This window comes from Synchiropus splendidus, chromosome 3, assembly GCF_027744825.2.
Source record: "Synchiropus splendidus isolate RoL2022-P1 chromosome 3, RoL_Sspl_1.0, whole genome shotgun sequence".
Taxonomy (NCBI): Eukaryota; Metazoa; Chordata; class Actinopteri; order Syngnathiformes; family Callionymidae; genus Synchiropus; species Synchiropus splendidus.
The window spans coordinates 35016472-35035528 of NC_071336.1; the positions used below are offsets into that span (position 1 = coordinate 35016472).

The 19057-nt window shown below is 45.6% G+C and overlaps 1 protein-coding gene across 2 annotated transcripts in view; it reads right to left on the reverse strand.

Annotated features, from left to right (window-relative positions):
- LOC128755647 (cadherin-12-like) overlaps positions 1-19057 on the reverse strand; it is a 188157-nt gene that overhangs the window by 61801 nt on the left and 107299 nt on the right. For both annotated transcript variants that reach the window (XM_053859517.1, XM_053859518.1), the window contains exons 4-6: positions 16024-16143; positions 10362-10529; positions 3540-3727 (exon numbers count right to left, since the gene is read on the reverse strand). In XM_053859517.1, the coding sequence (XP_053715492.1) occupies positions 3540-3727; positions 10362-10529; positions 16024-16143 (476 nt within the window). The remainder of the gene's footprint in view (positions 1-3539; positions 3728-10361; positions 10530-16023; positions 16144-19057) is intronic.

Below are 19057 nucleotides of genomic sequence, written 5' to 3' on the forward strand. Positions count from 1 at the left end.
AGCACACAGACGTACCAGCACTCACTGTGGTGCCAGCGAGGTGATGCTGCTTTACATCTATGAATGTAGTAGTTTGCCACTTTTGTAATTTGATTTGAAAGAGCAAACTCAGCATGAAGATGAAATCATGAACATGATGCCCTCAGCCAACACCTTTTACATCTTATTATGTTTACTTAAATGCATCAATTAAAAAAAAACATGGTTTTACACAAACAAACAAATGAAATAATAAATTTAACTGCGACTAGTTATAACTACAATGATTCATTATTCATGTTTTACATCAGAGGAAGAAGAACTGAGAATTGATGAACTAGAATTCTGAAAAATAGCTGGCTGTCTCATGAAACCACATCAGTAATGTTGATAACTCTGCAGTGGTGATGACATCATAAATGTATCCTCAAAATAAAACATATCTGCCTATTAACTTTGTAATACATGAAGGACTTAAGATGGAATATTGGGTATGTCATAGTGTTGCATCTCATTTTCAATACTGAAATAAAATTGTTCCCTGCAGCTAGTCAGCTTCTTTGATTTGGTTGCACAAAAAAAAAAAAAAAAAGAATAAATAATACATTCTTCAATAATATTTTAATAATTAAAAATACATATTTTATAAACACAACATATCAATACAACTATTTATCCGTGCTTTACAATATATAGATTTAATGAAAAAAAGAAGTTGCTATATGTTGTAATGTTATCTATTCATTTTTTTAAACATTTTTAAACGTTCATACAATTTAGTTTTCTGGTTCTGCTGTGTTGAAATGTCGGCAGAACCATGTGGAATGATGTGGACTAGTTCCTCGGCCTCCAGAGTCAGGTGTTTAGCGTGGATGTGTCTGGTGTGTCGCCACCTTAAAGACTGCGTCTTTCATCACCCTCTGCGTGGGAAGCAGCGAGTCCCACTCTTTGCTGACTCCCTTGTTGCTTCCTCAACATTAGGCATTAGGAGAGTCACACTGTGAGCGTGGGAAATTCGCACCTATAGAATCTCATTCTTTTAGGTGTAAATGAAACAGACTGAAATATCAAAGCGACGCAGAAGCTTGGTGCCGAAGCCTCGCACTGCGTGCAGGTGCATTTATGAGCGTCGTTCCCATGTTTTAATTGTCACGCGGCACCAGCGGGACCAGTCCCCCGTGGCTCACTCCCCATCACCTCAGGTTCAGGCACGCGGAAAAGAAGGTCGCAAATCTGTTTAAATGTTGCGCTTCCTGTGGAAAGCAGGCGGCTTTCTCGGGATTAGCATAGACCCAGCTCGCTTGACTCCCACACTCGCGGCTCCCAGCCTTCTGATCACGACCAAAACATCACCTCCATCTAACACGGCGACAGAAATAACACGACTCTGACAATCAAAACAAGGTTTGACGAAACACTTAAGAGCACGACTCCTCCAAACACGTGTCGTAATATAGCGGGGTGCAGCTGTCAGCCGGAGGGAGGGTTGGCAATACGCAGGATGGCAGGGGAAGGGAGCGGCTTCCTCGCTTCCGATTGGCTGGAATGCCTTTCCTCCCCCAACTCATTTCAAACCGAGTCATTTTGGGGATGAACCAACAACTTAGCTTAATATGTTTGCCTCTGCTCAGCTTGTTATCTCGGCCTACGTTTAGAGCTTCAGAAACAAATGGATAATGACGTTAAGGGGAATTCACCTCTTGAGAAGACGCTTGTCAGAAGTGCAGGCAAAGTTTAAAAACAGACCTAAACAGGAGGCGGGACGGCAGGTGGTGGACGTCACAGTGTGACGTGGGATTTGTCTTTGGAATTGAATATGATTGGCTGCTGAACATGGATCTGACTCTTTGATTTTGCGCTGAATACATCACAGCAACAATCTTTGCCCTGACCACCCTTCAGCTTTAGAAAGGATAATGACTTTACGGAGAGTTCAACACTGGAGAAGACGCTTCTCAACAGGAGGAGGGACGGCAGGTGGTGGACGTCACAGTGTGTGACAGAACTTGCGCTCGAGAGTTTTACATTCTGGATGGTTTCTTGCTAAAAACACCATAAATGGCCCTGTTATTTATTAGTTAGATGTTTCAAACTGGGTCATGGTATAATCCAGTCATTTACATTGAAAATCAATGCAAAAAAAAAAATACAACCGATTAGCACAGTCACTCCTTACCATTTTTCTCAAATTTATTTTGGGCTTTCCTCATTCATTTTCAGACATTTATCACCCGCACTTGTGAGTCAGTCGAAGGGAAAAAGGTGAGGCTTGTGGGCCTTGAAATGATCCCTTCAAACCGAGGCTTAAGAACTGACTTGAAACCAAGTGGGAAGACGAAGTGTGGAGAGATTCCCGGGACACCAAAGTGTGAATTGAATAACATGACAACAGGGACATTTTTAGTAAAGTGGACGTTTACTTTCTCCTCATGTCAGTGACCTGAACGGTCGACCGTGTCCGACAACATGAACTACACAACATTAATGAGTGTGTTGTTATTTCTTCTATACTTCTCAGCAAACAACAGTCGGCTAGCATCCAGGATAACGTTAGCGTTGAGACACCCCTATCAGAAGAATCTCCACTAAATATCGGCGAAGCTTCAGCTCCGCCCATTTCTCCTCGGTTGGTTCACCAAACCAAGTCAGATTGTCAGTGCAGATGCAGGAAGCTGCAGGAACACCTGAGCTGACATTTCCAAAACGTCTCCAACACTCGATACGCCGGAAACAAAACACACCACAGCAGCCAATGATGTGCGACGTGAGTAAAGCGTAACATCATCAAGCGCTGTTCCATTTCTTAGGGACGTCAACCGTTGTGAGTGACTCGTACCCCACTGTAGAAACTAACATACAGTACACAGTAGACTAATAAGCTTGTGGAAAAGGTCTTCCAGCTATTGAAGTTAAATATGTGGGAGATCTGAAGCATAATCTTCTCGCCCGGTGAGATGGGCTCACTGGTCTGAGCAGGAAACATCTGTTTGATGGCTTGGATGAACGGGGACGGTTTTACCCAACACAGCAGTTGTGAAAGAATGTCTACGCTCAACTGGTCTCACATGGAAACGCTGGACTGACACTGTGAGTCAGAGCAAGACTGGTACTGGATCCACTTGTGAGGGAGTTCATACCATGCAGGAGGCAAGTTTGCAAATCGTAGGATGACAGGGGAAGGTACAGCTTCCATAGCTCTCTGATGAGCTAGAATGGCTCTCGACCCAGTGACCCTGTTTCATGTGGCCATGAAGGCGCCATCTCTTCTATGCTATGCTATGCTCAGCCTTCAAAAATAAAATCAATCATTACACTTCTTTTTTCAATCGAGGAGTCACACTTACAGACTCTGTGACTTGGTGTGAGTTTGGAATTTGAACCTCTTGTGTGGATGACTTGACAGTCCAGCATCAGGGAGTTTCATGGCTAGTGTGAGTGACTGAGTTCAACAGTTGACTGATCTGTGTTTCCAACAGACTTGCGAGCAGCTCCTGCTCTGACTCGTTCTTCAAAGTCGTACCACACAGACAGCTTGCTAGCATGCTAGCCGGAGCTCTTACCCTCTTGAGAATGATGATCCCCTCCTGGTTGTGTTCATTGGTGGTGATGTCAAACATGGCGCCTCCATCTCCAGGAACGATGGTGTACTCCACCTCAGCGTTCCTGCCGATATCCAAGTCATGGGCCTTGATTCTCCCCACGGCCGACCCCACCGAGGAAGACTCAGGAACTCTGAGGTGAAAGAAGCCTGCAACAGATAAAAATACCACATTGTTTCACCGCCTCGACAGGTTTCTCACAGATGTGAGGACTCCATGTTCCCATCTCTGGGTCTTCTCACTCCTCTTCTCCGCGCCCTCGGCCGTCTCATCCACCCACAAGCTAACAGCTCCGTCTGAAGTGGAGCCCGTAGCTGAAGGCGTGACATTATTCAGTTCTGATGCGCCTGGACATCAAGGCTTCTCAGCTCCTTGTAATTGGCCGGCTCAACCTTTAAGACTGTCAAACACAAGAGCCCCATGTGGCTTGTGTTGGAAGAGGAAAAAAAAAAATCAATCACTGAGAAACTCATTTGGAGACAAATAAACGTGGGATTTGTCTTTTGGAATTGAATATGACTGGCTGGCGAACATGGATCTGACTCTTCGATTGTGCGATGAAGACATCACAGCAACAATCTTTGCCTTGATCACTAATAATAGAGAACATACATCACAGGACTTTATTGTCCATGTGTTACAGCGAAAACATGTTCGCAGTATCTGATCCGAGAAACAATTGTTTGCTCATTTTCTGATCGTATCATTCCCCCGCCACTTATCTATTTCTGCTCCTCATGAAAGGGTCCAGCTAATCTTCTCTCCCTCTGTCTCGCACTTCAAACCAATCATTATGAAAAGATTTACTGAAAATAAAATTCATGGAGAGAAGTATTGCAAAATGATTCCCCAAAAAACAGAGAGTAAAAGTTGCACCACGTTCTGTGGCATTTTATTTTAAAGAGCAGCATAAACAGCACAGGTGAGATTCAAATGTATATAATTATACTGAAGGGTAGATGAGGCTTCATGACACAGTATTGAAGGGTAGATGATGTTTCACGACACAGTATTGAAGGGTAGATGATGTTTCATGACGCAGTAGTGAAGTGTAGATGAGGTTTCACGACACAGTATTGAAGGGTAGATGAGGCTTCATAACACAGTATTGAAGGGTAGATGAGGCTTCATGACACAGTGTCCTGATTTTCAGAGGCCACCAGATGGCGCTGTCTGCTGTAAAATCTTTGGACTTGAAGAACTCATTCAATGAAACCTCACATCATTTCCAAACCAAGAGCGCCATCTCGTGGCCTCTGAACATTTGGACACTTAACTACCTATCACCAATGAGGTAGATTAGATTAGATTAGATAAATCTCTCAGGAAAAGCCCCAAAATTACAAATGTAAACATGTAAAGTACAAAGCCAATAAACAAGATGCAGTATAAACAAAAATCTGTTTGCTATAACGAACTGATGAAGTGAGGGAGGAGTCTCCATGGACCATGATGTCTGCTGATGCTATAGTGAACGTTGGAGAAGGTATTTGGAGAATGAAAGACAGAATGCAGGTGAGTGGATGAAGAAGGTGGAGAGAAGTGAGAAGAGTTTCAGGTAAGTTAGGGGTCAGATATCCAGAGTGATGGAAGAGGTGAGACCAAGTGGAGATGACAGACGTCAGAGTAGAAGAAAGAGTGAAAGAGAAGCTTCACGGGGGAAGCAGTCTCTGCCATGATGGATGGAGTCGGAGAAGTCCGAGTCAGAGATGAAGATACTGAGGTAGTCATTGAAGGAAGGTCTAGATCAGAGGAGAAGTTTGGTGGCAAAGTGAGGCAGGACAGACGGGTTGGACACGTGGAGAGGAGAGTAGAGTCAGAGTCGGACCAAAGATGTTGGAGAATGAAGAAGAGGAGGAGGGCCACAGTGAGGATCGCGGTGGACGAGGATTTGACAGTGTGACTAGAGGATGATGGAGAGAGTTAGGTCTTTAATCTGTTAGCGTCCTTCGCCTGAGACGGTTCATTAAAACAGCCAAAGGAAGTTGTTTTATGCAGGTTGTATCTGTCCACCAACTTCATCACCCAATAAAAACCACCCAGCTCTCAAAAAACAAAGTCTTGATTTTACCGTCCAGCTGCTGTTCAGTCTTTTCTTCTCTCCACGGCTAAAACTTAAAAGGCGGAGGGGAATAAAAAGCTGAATAATGAGCAGTGGAAAGAGCCATCACTGTTAATGTAGGGGCGAAAACGTTTTCAGGGACGACGTTCTGGAGTTGTTTCATTCCACAGAAGGGGCCTGACTGGCCGTGAGCACGGCGTTTGTTGGGGCCTTGGTGTTTTATTCAGGCTCGCCAAGGCGACCTTCAGGCCAACTGGCAGATTAGTTTGTGAGTCTCTGTCATTGGTGCCGGGCTGAACTCACCTGAACTCTGCACCATGGCATGAATGAAGTCCAGTAAAACCCATCAAACTGCCGAGACTTTACTTGGTGCTGAGCAAGTGCTGAGCATTTTTAGAGCCGTGCACGGGTCAGGTTTACTTTACAGGGACGTAAACACCAACACTTCCATTCATCAAGAGAGCACTTCAAGTTGCGTCTCCTGAAGATTCTGAACAGCGTGTGTGCTCCTGTTCTCTTATTGAATTCATCGCACACAAGTCGTATCATGAACCCAGGAAGCAATTTTGTGGATCGAAACTGTGTCACACGGCGAGTGATCGATCAAACCTGAGAGCAATTTTGCAGATTGAGACTGACTGTCTGAAGCATCATTGGCTGAGGCGAGGAGTCGCATAACACCAGTGCGTGTTTCAAGCTCTTTAAAAACAGCTTTTTAATCAACAGTCAGTCCTTCGTTGACACAAAACTTCAGCGGATTCATTATCCAGCAGCCGAGTGGCGAGGTATGAGCGAAAGAAGAAGCTTTTTTAACAAGTTGACTTGTTTGTCTGAGACTGGCTGCATGGCAAGTCAGTAGGGTGGAGAAGGGCCGGAGGACGACGGGTACATTCACAGGAGGTTTGCAGTCAAGTAGAGAAGTTAAAGTTGGGAAATATTCCACGTTGGAAACTTTCCATCAGACTAAAGGGAAATACTGGGAATTTAGGGGAAATAAATGGGAATATATTATGGGGACAGAAAAACGATGTCAAGCAGAAGCCTGTCAGAAGTGGAAATGAAAAAGAGCTGCTTTAAAACCTAAAAAATATAAAACATCGGCATCATCATCATCTCCAACATCCTTGGTCCAGCTCTGTCTCTTCTCTCCACAAACCATCTGTCCTCCAAACTCCTCCACCTGTCCCTCTGATAGACTCATTTCTGATCCTGTCCTTTCTCCCAATGACAGCCTCAGTGACTCTTCTGGCTCTGACTCCTGAGTCGGTAAACATAATGGTCTGGCAGTGACCCACAACCGTCCTTTGAAGCGTCACATCTTGCTTTCTGCGACTTGCAATACTTGCTAACTCTGCTTCACCTCCTTCATATCTACAGGTGTGAATGACTGAATGACCTCAGGGATGAGCCACACCTCGTCGCTATCACATCACTACATCATCCACAAACATCATGGTCCACTAGTCATGGGTTGAAGTCGACTGGCACATCGGTGGAGGCATGTGTCAATGTGAGTATTGCTTTAGGAGAAAACCATGTGACCAACATACCACATCTTGCGCAACACTGCTGTCCCCAGAGACTCCTCCCACACTTGTCTGAGGCTTCCTCAGAAACCACCACTCTTCTCTTCTGAGAGCTCAGGCTTTGAGCCACACAGACAGAGCTTGCAGCTCCGTCTGACCTTCTCCGGACTTTGTTATCGACATCCTCATGGCAAAAAACTAGAATGAGTTATTTCTCAAGTGAATGAAATACATTGATACGTTTCATGTTGTTTGTGAAGACCAAACCAGAAGCCTCATGAAATCACATGGGCCTGCTATGACTCGGTGCTGCTGGCGCACTCTCACACAAGGGTTTTATTCAGCACGTCCTTAAGAGTTCGAGTCCTGCCGTCTGTGTTGGGGAGGCACGTCGAATCAGCCCCTTATTATCATTGGGATCCAAATATCTGGATTAGCGAGTCACTAAAATGACGCGGTGGCTTTGCCCCTCATTTACTATTCCTCAATTTGACTTTGCGACTCAGGTTCATTCCTTGCCGCTGATCCGGGGATTGCGATGGGAGCTGCGGGGCGGAATTTGCCGGCGATCATTTCAATAAATAATCAAGCGCTTTCAAGGACACGCCATTGATTTCCCCCTTTTTTTCCCACATAAACGTCTTTAAACGCTTTGTGTCCTCAGACTCAAGTTCAAGAACTTTCCCTCCCTTTTATGTAACTTTGGTCATTTTTTGGCCGAAGATGCTGAGTTGCAGGTCACCGGGATTTGCAGCTGGGAGGTTTTATGACATTGTCACTGGGCTCGCAAGCTCCGGCGGTAATTCAGCAAAGCCGTACACAGCTGCTGCGCACGACTATCTGTCAGGAAGAATTCCCTCGCCGTGACTCGGGACACTGACAGCTCGGGAAGACATAATCTGGAGTAATTACAGAGGAAACATGGGATTCCTGTGGATTCCAGCCGCCAAACACGGCCACATCGACTTTACTATTTCTTGCTGTTGCTTTTGCTTTGTACCTGTAATCCTGCTAAAGCTGGGGAAAGGAGAGGCAGTGGAGCAGGGACCAGACTTTGGCCCAAACCTCTCTGCTGTGACAGCATTATGGAAATATCATCTTTCCCTCGCAGCCAAAGGAGCTTGACCATCTGAGCGAGCCTTTTAAAATTCAGAGAAGTGGCCTTTCCGGTGTCGCTGGGAAGAATCCTGAACACACCTCCTGATGTGGAACCGTGTGCACAAAGGCAAATATTTACCTTTGCAATCACACCGATGCATGAATGGTATTCACTCGCTTTGACCCTCTCGCGTGGGTCGCCGCGGTAGCGGTGTGAGCGCACGCTTGCATTTTCCGGGCCGCTGCAGCCTGCCAGTCAGAGGGGTAAAAGATGTTCCCAAGGCAGAGTGGAGACAAAGGTCAACTCGGCAGGCGCGGCTCATCTGAATGCTTGAGCTGGCCTTGTATGTGGGATTGAATTGGCTGACATCTCACGCTGGTTCTAACAGTTCTCAGCAAGAAACCAGTCCATTTTTCCATGAAATGCCTTTCCTTTATTTACAGTCTGGTTGTGGGGCCGACACATGCTTCACCTGAAGAACCACCGCCAGCTCCTCAGTGAGCTCAGTCTTCCTGACAACCGTCTGTAAGGTAGGGCAAGCTAGGAGAAAGCCTCCAAGCTACCGAGCCAGAGGTGGAAAGCTTCTACTCAGACTCACTCTTTTTGGGGGAGAAAAAAAATCTGACAATGTCTATCGGGATCCTTGGGTCACGGCCAGAGAAGAGAGCAGGAACGATGAGACAGAAAATCAAAGTGTTTTCTTAACCTCTCCTCCGGTCTTGGACTCCATCCAAAGCTCAAGGCTTTTTGACTACCTTCTGTTGAAAACCAGGGCCCAGACACTGAACACCTGTCTGAGACGAGTATCCCAGTCTTGAGCAGTACCAGCCATGACTGTGGTCTCTGCTTGTTGAAGAAAAATAGGCCAACAAATCACAATTTCTCCCCACCTCAGCAGTGTCCAGGAAACACGTCGGTGGAGACCATCAGCAGAACCACGGGCAGTGGGTCGTGTGACTGGAGTCCAATACAGGCCAGCCTTCACCACGTGAGCTCTGGTGCGAATCAGATCGTGTACTGAACAAGTATCTCCAGTACTGCTCGCACCATGGTACCACCATCTGAGACACGCCGTATGCTGTCCAGTCGATCGAGACACCTGTTGAGGTCCAATTGCTAAAATAGATTTGTAGCAACAACGTAGCAATAGCCCCGTAACAACACGTCTGCTGGCAAACTACTCATAAAACACCTTTAAAAAATAAATAATTAAAAAAATTGAGGTGGGATTTTAATGAGTTAATTACGATTGATTACAATATCAATCAATTACAACAAAAAATGCGTTAAAATATCTTAATCACATTTAATTGTTTTCATTTAATGGAACAGTGTGCTCTCCAGACAGCAGGGAACCTGTGTCAGGGCAGCAGTTCCTGCTCCACTGATCCCACTGATGCAGCAGACACGTGGCAGCTAGGATGAGAACAACAACAACAAACATGGAGGAATCCTCCCTGAACCAAAGCAAACGAAAGCATCTGTTTGGTTTGGTTCAGGAAGGTTTTTCACTACACAGTGACCAGGGTTTCCACCACTCTGAATGGACTTGAAAATATTTGTATGAGAATTTCAATGTTATAAGATTGTCAAGACATGAAAAGAGCTTCAGTTTAAATGAGGTGATATAAAAACTTGAATATAGACACCAAGGTGATTTATTGTGCTGTTGTCAAACTGATGCAAAATAAACGTATGTATGGCTCCATCATTGGATTCACTACTATAACAAATTCATTCCAATTGAAAAATGTGGCTTCTTGTGGCAAATATTCTGACACGATTAAACTGCGATTAATTGAGATTAATTCATCACACATTCTCTAATTAATTAGATTATTTTTTGTAATCGAATCCCACCCCTAAAAAACCCCATAAATGAATGAGAACTTGGTGAGAAGCATTGTGGACTCAACAAGGATAGAGTGGAGCACAGCTTTTGAAAAACACAACACCCTTCGAGGGTGTTTGATATCTATATATATAAATAAATAACAGCCTCGACTTTTAAAGGCCAGAATTCCCCCCTGCCCCCCAACCTCAGCCCTGCACCCTTCATTTGCGCAGCCCCATTAAAGACCAATCTCCTCACTCACTTTTGGAGAAGCGAGGCGGGTTATCGTTGACATCGCTGAGGGTGATGTTGACGGTGGTGGTGCCCGCCAGCCCCCCCAGCTGCCCCCCCATGTCCTTGGCCTGGATGAGCACCTGGTACTGCTCCTTCACTTCCCGGTCCATGTTGGGCAGCGCCGTCTTGATGACTCCTGGGGAGAAAGGAGAGAAGGCGGTTTGAAGGACGGTGCGTAAACAGGTTTTTACTAGTTGGACTGTTTCACTCCTCTCCAGCTGCAGGACGCCTCCAGCGCTTGTGCTACTTTTATATGGTAAAGGTGATTGGTGCGGCAGTGGATGAGCTCGTGGGAGACCGACACGTCTGCGGCCGTGTCGACTCCCCTCGCCGGGACCTGCGCCTGGACACGAGCGCCCATCTACACGCGCTTCATTTGCACCGGCGAGCGGCTCTCGCCACAGCGGGAGGCTGCTGCAGCATCTCTGAGCGACTCTGAGATAGAGGTCATTTGACAAAGTGGAGACACTTGACATGCAATAGGCGACGCTGGTGAAGCTATATAATGATTCAGTGGAGGATCAGAGACCCTGAGATCAGAGAGCGTTTGTACTGCAGATTAATGGCCGGGTCAGTGGGAGGCTGAGGGAGTGGAGGAGAGAAAAATACAGCCGGCGTAGGTGGGTCTTTTGCCATCTTCTCGCTCCAGCGCCTGTGGAATGCTAATGGCTGATCGGAGAAGGAGGAGAAGAAGAAATGTGTTTGGGCCTTCGGACTTGTTCCAGGGAGGAGTGGCTGAACCTTCTAAAGCTCGACGTTTGGACACTCGCTTCCCTCAACACTTCCAGATGACAGGGAATGTTTCATTCTGATGCAGACCACCGACTCCACTTGAGGACCATGATCAAAACCAAACCTCTGCCGGTTCTGATTAGTGAGACGAAAATTCAGATGGAGACAAACGTCATTTAAAATCCAATTCTTATTCAAGTGATTAAAAGCAAGAGGCTCTTCTGTAATAACCAGCTGCTCCGCAGTGAAGGACATGAAACAGCCTCCTCTCCTGCAGCAGAAGTGAAGGTCATTACAGCAGAGATTCACCACTGAATGAAGTGTTACACAAGCTTCTCAGTGCAGCGACTCCAGGAAGTACCACACTTGACACACTTTCATTTCAAACTATTATCATTACTATTCGCAACATCTCAAGTGACTAAGCCTGTATAGGACAATGTGACACTGGTGACGGAGGAATAAGTGACGCCACCCCCAATTTTTGGATCAGCTCCAAGGCAGATATTCATTTTGGTGCTGATGTTCGGCACCGAGCCGATCGGACCTGCCGAGCCCATCTGGTACCGACACCTTTCGGTGCATCCCCACTGAATAAAGGCCACCATTTGGCCTTGAATAAATCAAGGCTGAATAGAGGGGTGTGACACGGTGATGGGTAGATGAGGTATCATGAAACTGTGTTGCAGGGTTGATGAAACAGTTGTCAGAGGCCACGAGATGGCGCTCTAAGTTTAGAAATGATGTGAGGTTTCATTGAATTAGATGTTAAAATTCAAACATTTCACAGCAGACAGTGCCGTCTGGTGACCTCTGAAAATGAGGACACTGTTTCACGAAACCTCATCAACCCTTCATTACTGTGCCATGAAACCTCATCTACCCTTCAATACTGCGTCATGAAACCTCATCAACCCTTCAATACTGTGTCATGAAGCCTCATCTACCCTTCAATACTGTGTCATGAAACCTCATCTACCCTTCTATACTGTGTCATGAAGCCTCATCTACCCTTCAATACTGTGTCATGAGACCTCATCTACCCTTCAATACTGTGTCATAAAGCCTCATCTACCCTTCAATACTGTGTCATGAAACCTCATCTACCCTTCTATACTGTGTCATGAAGCCTCATCTACCCTTCAATACTGTGTCATGAGACCTCATCTACCCTTCAATACTGTGTCATGAAGCCTCATCTACCCTTCAATACTGCGTCATGAAACCTCATCAACCCTTCAATACTGTGCCATGAAACCTCATCTACCCTTCAATACTGCGTCATGAAACCTCATCTACCCTTCAATACTGCGTCATGAAACCTCATCTACCCTTCAATACTGTGTCATGAAGCCTCATCTACCCTTCAATACTGTGTCATGAGACCTCATCTACCCTTCAATACTGTGTCATGAGACCTCATCTACCCTTCAATACTGTTTCACGAAACCTCATCACCCCTTCAATATTGTGTCATGAAACCTCATTAACCCTTCAATACTGTGTCATGGCCTCTGAAAATGAGGACACTGTTTCATGAAACCTCATCAACCCTTCAATACTGTGTCATGAAACCTCATCAACCCTACCATACTGTACTCATCAGCAAAACAAACAACTTTTAGACTAAAAAATGATTTATTGACATGGCAGATCAGTAAAAGTGGCCCAAAATGCATCAGAAAAAATGGCAGTAACTTGCAGGTGGAAGCAAAATGATAGTAGCAGGCTGTAAATATTGTTTGTCCAACAGTACACAGAATGTCACGTGCATGTGTGAGCATTAAAAGAAATACGTAGAAATGAAAAAGATCCAAGGTCATCATCTTTGGCCGCCCCGAGCCGATCGGACCTGCCGAGCCCATCTGGTACTTTTTAACTTCCTTTTGATGGAGTTCTGAGACTTGTTTTGCTCTCTTCATCCATTGTTTGTTTTGAATCGTGTGGAATAAGAACCACAAGGAGCCCTGCTCCACTGATGGGGGGTGGGATCATGGTGGTGGGGGGCCTAAGTCTTGCAGCCAGGTGCATCTTTTAGTTCGTAAATGAGGTCTTTTGGAAACGATCTTCAAACACTCCTCTGCTGAAAAGCCTTTGAACAGCACCAAACACGCACCTGCGCAGCAAAGGTGATGATTTCATCACATGCTCTGGCGGTGATGCTCCTGTATACACAACAAGACCTCGGGATCCGGCGGCGGCACAAACACTCAGGGTTGAATCCTTCTGTCACGCGTCTCACATGTGCTAATTTCCCACTTACCCACCTCCTTCCTGGCTCGGCTGATGGAATCAGAGCCGGCAGGAGCAGCGTTTACTCCAAACAGTTTGATTTGTCTGCTCCTCAGCTTGGGTTTGAAAAGGCGTCACAGTGTGCGCTCCCTCGTCTGCGCGGCATAATGAGCGCGAGCCTCCGCTCCAGCTGCCTGTGTCATATGCATGAACCTATCTTCATAGCTCTTTCAACTGGGCCGCAAACGTCGGCCCACTGCTGGCAAACACCGGCGGGATCAGCGCAGCTCAGATCTGGAGGAGTCACCCCACGGTGCACCCCCCCGACGCCAACCTCGCTGCTGACACAACCCCCTCTCCAGCCTCACTTGTGTTCTGACACCAATAAACTCGGAAAACAAGTGCCGACGACTTTAACCCCGCTGTTCCGTACCAGTCACTGCTGCGGTCGCTCGCGGAATGATCTCGGCTCGAGCTTGTGTGCAGTGTTATTTACTTAAACCTCTTTTCCCAAAACACACTTCAGCAGAGAAAACCTTTTCAAGCTTGAATGATGAGGGAATGCTTCAGTCCAGAAGACATTTTTTATGATCATTATGCCACTATTTCTGTCAAACTGCTCTCAGCTTACTCTGCTTCTCCTGTTGACTCTGACTTGGTGACACCACTCCCCGTCTTGTTCAGCGGAAACTCCTCAACACACACCAAGACGCTACTTGTATTGAAGCAGCATATATATATATATATATATATATATATATATATATATATATATATATATATATATATATATATATCCAGTGGTACCTCGGTTTTTGAACGTCCCGGAACCAGAACTCATACGCCCCCGAAAAAAGCCAGAAAAAAGCATAAGGTGCACGGGCCGATCATCTGACCCATGACGCACTTTGTTATTGTGTGTAACGCAGCCTCTGTATGCAGACGTGTCCCGTTAGCTCCATTTACTGACTGTTTTTTCTTCATATTGAGGTGTAAAACCTTTCCTGTCTCCACACTGGACCGTGGTAGAGTGTCACAGGGGAGGTGCTGGAGCGCTCACTCCAGGGTTTGATGTCCTGTTGTGGGCTGGAGCTGGGACAGGGATGAGGCCAGTCTGGGACAGAGCGTGACTTGGTTTATGACTTTGTCACAGCCAAACTGCACAGAAGCGCACATTCAGAGCTGGACACGCACCGGGCACCTCTTCACTTCTGGAGAGACGTCACTCACTCGGCAACCCCTCCCACATGCAGCGGCCACACACATAGAGGAACAGCCACCTGCAGCAGACACTCGACATTCACTCCTACAAAAGACTATTTTAAGGCTTGGAACGCATTATTGCTTTTTCCATTCATTGTAATTTGAAAAATCAATTTAGATTTCAAACAAATCGCTTCTCGAACGGCCGTCTGGAACGGAATGTGGTAGAGATCCAAGGTACCACTATATATATATATATATATATATATATATATATATATATATATATATATATATATATATATATATATGAAGCCTTTCAAATGTCCCGTCCCTCAGGATGCAGTTTTGGCCTGGCAGTGGCCCCCAGAGGACACAATCTCTAGTCAATGTCACCAAACGCTGTCATTAATGCCACATCTGATTTTAACAACATCACCGGATGACTTTCATGCAACAAGATGAAAGACTAGTGAGACCTTTCAGTCCTGCAGACGCCCCAAGACCACACCAGACAGTTGCAGGATGACTTGTGGTCTTCTTCAGAGGACCACGTTCTATCGACCTTTATTGTGGAAACGATGAGGATTCTTTCAATGCAAATAAATAACACCAAAGTCAAAGCAACATTATTACAACTGCTTTTCTTTTGTAAATCACCAACATAACTGTTGTCCTTGTGGGCCCGTCCATCGGTCAGTTCCTCCTCTGGTATCATCTGTCAGAAGAGGCTTGTGTGTGTGTGTGTGTGTGTGTGTGTGTGTGTGTGTGTGTGTGTGTTATTTAATCCATCTAAATGGTGTTCCACAGGGGTCAGTATTCGGGTGTCATTCATCACACGTGATACTCCCCACGGGGGCAACCTACTATGTTATCTCTCCTTTTCAGTCTCATATCTGGAGCGAGGGTTGAAAATGAACCCCACGTTTCTTCCTCTGAAGTGGAAACGTTACTGAAGAGAACGAAGAATCATATACATGAGCTTGATTTCTGATGAGTCAGCCACAAACGGCTCTCCCGCTCTTCTCGGTCGGGGATTAGTTTTTCCCGCCAAATCTATTAACCATGCTCCACCGCGGATAAGTGGGGCATCCCTCCAAAACCGAGGTTCACAGATTACATTTTTCGATTTTGTTAAACGCCACTTTCTTTTATCCGAGGTTTGAAGCCGCCAGGGTGCAACGCAATCGAATAAAATATCTGTTTTAATAATGTAGCGCGGGTCTTTCTTGAGCGTCTCGCTAATCAATTATTGAGCGTCGGCGACTGAGCATGTCATTTCAGGACCCGGTGATTTGGACGTGTCCCACGGGGTCGATCTTCAGACTTATTTTATTCCACTGATGACAGTTTGGACTCAGCTCTCAGGACTCGCCACCAACCAAACACGGATTTAAAAAGACATACGTGTGATAGATAGACCAGATGACAGTGGTGGAAAGGAAGATATGCCTTGGTTTTACCTGTTTTGGGGTCGACTGAGAAGTAGGGCTGTCCGTGCAGGATGCTGTACACGACCCTGGCGCTGTTCCCGTACGTGGGGTCGTCCGCATCCGTCGCCGTCACCTGTGTTACGTATGTCCCTGGTGAGAAGAGCAAAAAGACAAGAGGTCGCTGGTCAGACGTGAAGCCTTTTTTGCTGCGCATTTGTTGAGCATTTTTTACGTTCAACGTACTGGGCATGATGACCATCCCACTCATGACACCTTTCGCCATTATGGGAATTATACTAAATTACGAAATAAATATATTAATCAAGCTATATTATTAAATTGAATTATTATATAATGGGTTGTTAAATAATAAAAGGATTGAGTTCAACAGATGCAGAGAATAAGGGTAAGGTGTCCTCAAATTGTCCCTGTATCTAAGAAAGAATGTGTGGAGTAAAAATGGTGTGTTCTAAATGGCAGGAATGGCATCTGATATGAGGAACCTTTTGGAGACCATCTGTGGCGTCGTAAACCAATTAATCAGGTGGAGAACAGATGAGTTGACAGAAGCAAGATACCAAAGAAGGATGGATTGGGTCATCTGCTCTGCCATCGTCACCAATAAAGGACAGATATATAAACATCCTAAAGGGATTTCCAGACGTGGTGGAGGCGACACAAGATTTGGAATGCGACCCCAGTGGCCTGGACGATAAGGAGACCTGGACCAATCGGTGGAGACTGCACTCCAAGATTGAAGACTGCAGACTGAAAGCATATAAAAGGGGTCAGGGCCAGATAGTCTTTGTCACTCTACACCACTGGAGCTAAGGCTAAGTCAGGCGTAGTTGTGGACCCAGAGCTCTGTGTATGTATTAGACTCCTCTGTCAGGGAATAAATTCTTTTGGGTTTTAACTTGTTGGTCTTTTGGTAGTCATTCTCACGAGTAAACGGACACGCGGAAGATACATCGGAGGTGTATATTCCAACACCAGGAAGAGGAACATCGCTCTCCTGATGTGGCACCATGTCACCAGTTGAACTTCACACTTAACATTGTGACACTGCTCAGTTACGGGGTTTGTAACTTGTCACCTACCACCATCCAGGCTGCCTTTGCTCGATACTAATGGGAGTCGCCTGGATGGAAGAGATTGCTGTACAGTTTGCCATGCAAACCAAAAGACCAAACTTCAGAATACAAGGCATCCAAGAGAAATCCAGGAGAGATCACATGCGCCCATACGCCCCCTTGAGGACTAGTTACTGGGCAACTATTGTGCTCTTCCTTCTGGATTCTGTGCCAGGGAGATAAAAACAGACTCTGAACTTATTCCTTTATGAAATGAACAAAACTTATTTTTCCCACTGGCACGTCAACAAGTCATTTCTCTTTCCTCTCTTCCCCTGCGCTGACGGTGAACCTGACACACTCACACACAGCAACGTAGTCAAGGACAAGTTGCTTTGAGCACTAGAACTTCCAGAAATGAAAGTGTGAACAAGATTTTTATTTACTTATTTCACTGAACCCTTGTCAGCCACAAGGCTACACTGTGACACACAAATGTTGCGGACCAACACAGATCCTCTCGGAAGATCTGCGATCAAAGTGGAAGCGGAAATTGACTTGTGTGAACCGCACGTTCTCACTCCCAAGGTCAAATAGTGAAGGCTGTCAGTCGTTCATGTTGCATGCTGATGCATTTGGCTTCCAATAGAGGCACATGTTCGTGTCCCGACGCCATGGATACTGAATTATATGAGGCAGGATGAATGAAATTATGAAGAACCATTCAACAGGAATGTGTGTCCAAACTTTTGACTGGTGGTGTATAGTACCTCAAATGATGATGGACTCTTGTCATGGTGCCTTCTTGGAAGGCAGTGATGGGAGCGCCGTCACACTCCTCAGATAGTTCTGATCACTCACACGAAGTGAGTGAATGGGTAGAAGAGGTATCATGAAACAGTACTGCAGGGTTGATGAAACGGTGTCCAAATTTTTAGAGACCACTAGATGGCGCTCTTGGTTTAGAAATGATGCGAGGCTTCAATGAATGAGTTGTTCAAGTCCAAACATTTTACAGCAGACAGCGCCATCTGGTGGCCTCTGAAAATCAGACACTGTTTCATGAAACCTCATCAAGCCTTCAACACTGTGTCGTGAAACCTTGAATAACTGAGTCAGACAAATAAATTGTCAATGGTCATATGACATTCTAGCGAAGATGCGGGTCACCTTTCAGTTGGACACGCCCCCTTTGCTCACCTCAGGGTTCTGCTTCAACAGTCTCACTGACAGCTGGTGACACACATTTTGACTATGGCTGCAACATGTGTGCCACCAATAGGGGACAGTATAACAGTGTAAACCTTACTACCCTCTTAATGCAGACATTCACTTGTGAAGTTGTTGAATTTTTCACATAATGGTCTCCTTCAATTAGTTGAAAATGCAACCAGCCACGCAGATTCTGGGTTTGAAACAGCTGAGGTTTCGCTCTTCCCCAGCTCTGAGACAACTCCGTTTAATCCTGAAACATTGCATGGTGTTTTGGAAGGTCGATCTGTCCAGTGGAAGAAAAGTTGTTGGGCGACACTGGGGTCAGGCTCAGCAGGCCTGGATCCACTGCACAACTTCTAAAAGTATATTAAGTCACAGCTCCGCCATGACAGAGTGCCCCACTATTTGCTGGCCAGGAATATAAATGGGTTCATCTCCGCACCGAAAAACATTAATAAAGCCCAGTTTTAGAGAAAGAGAAAGTACTCCATTCATTAAACTCTACCATTAAGAAGACAAAAGGGCCGTGACCAGAATAGTATTAGGATGGCAGTCGTCCAAAATCCTGCAGTAACGGGCAAAGAATAATGACTTGTTGGAGGTTGGCTCATCCTTCTTGGCTCGCTCGCGTCCATTAATCCTTATTTACTGTGTTTGCAAACGGCCCTGCGAGAAACAACAACAATAACGGACTTAAATAATCTGCTTTGTGGTTGATAGTCACATTAGGTGCGGAAAAACCAAATTAGATCTAGTTGGCTTAATGTGACGCAGTG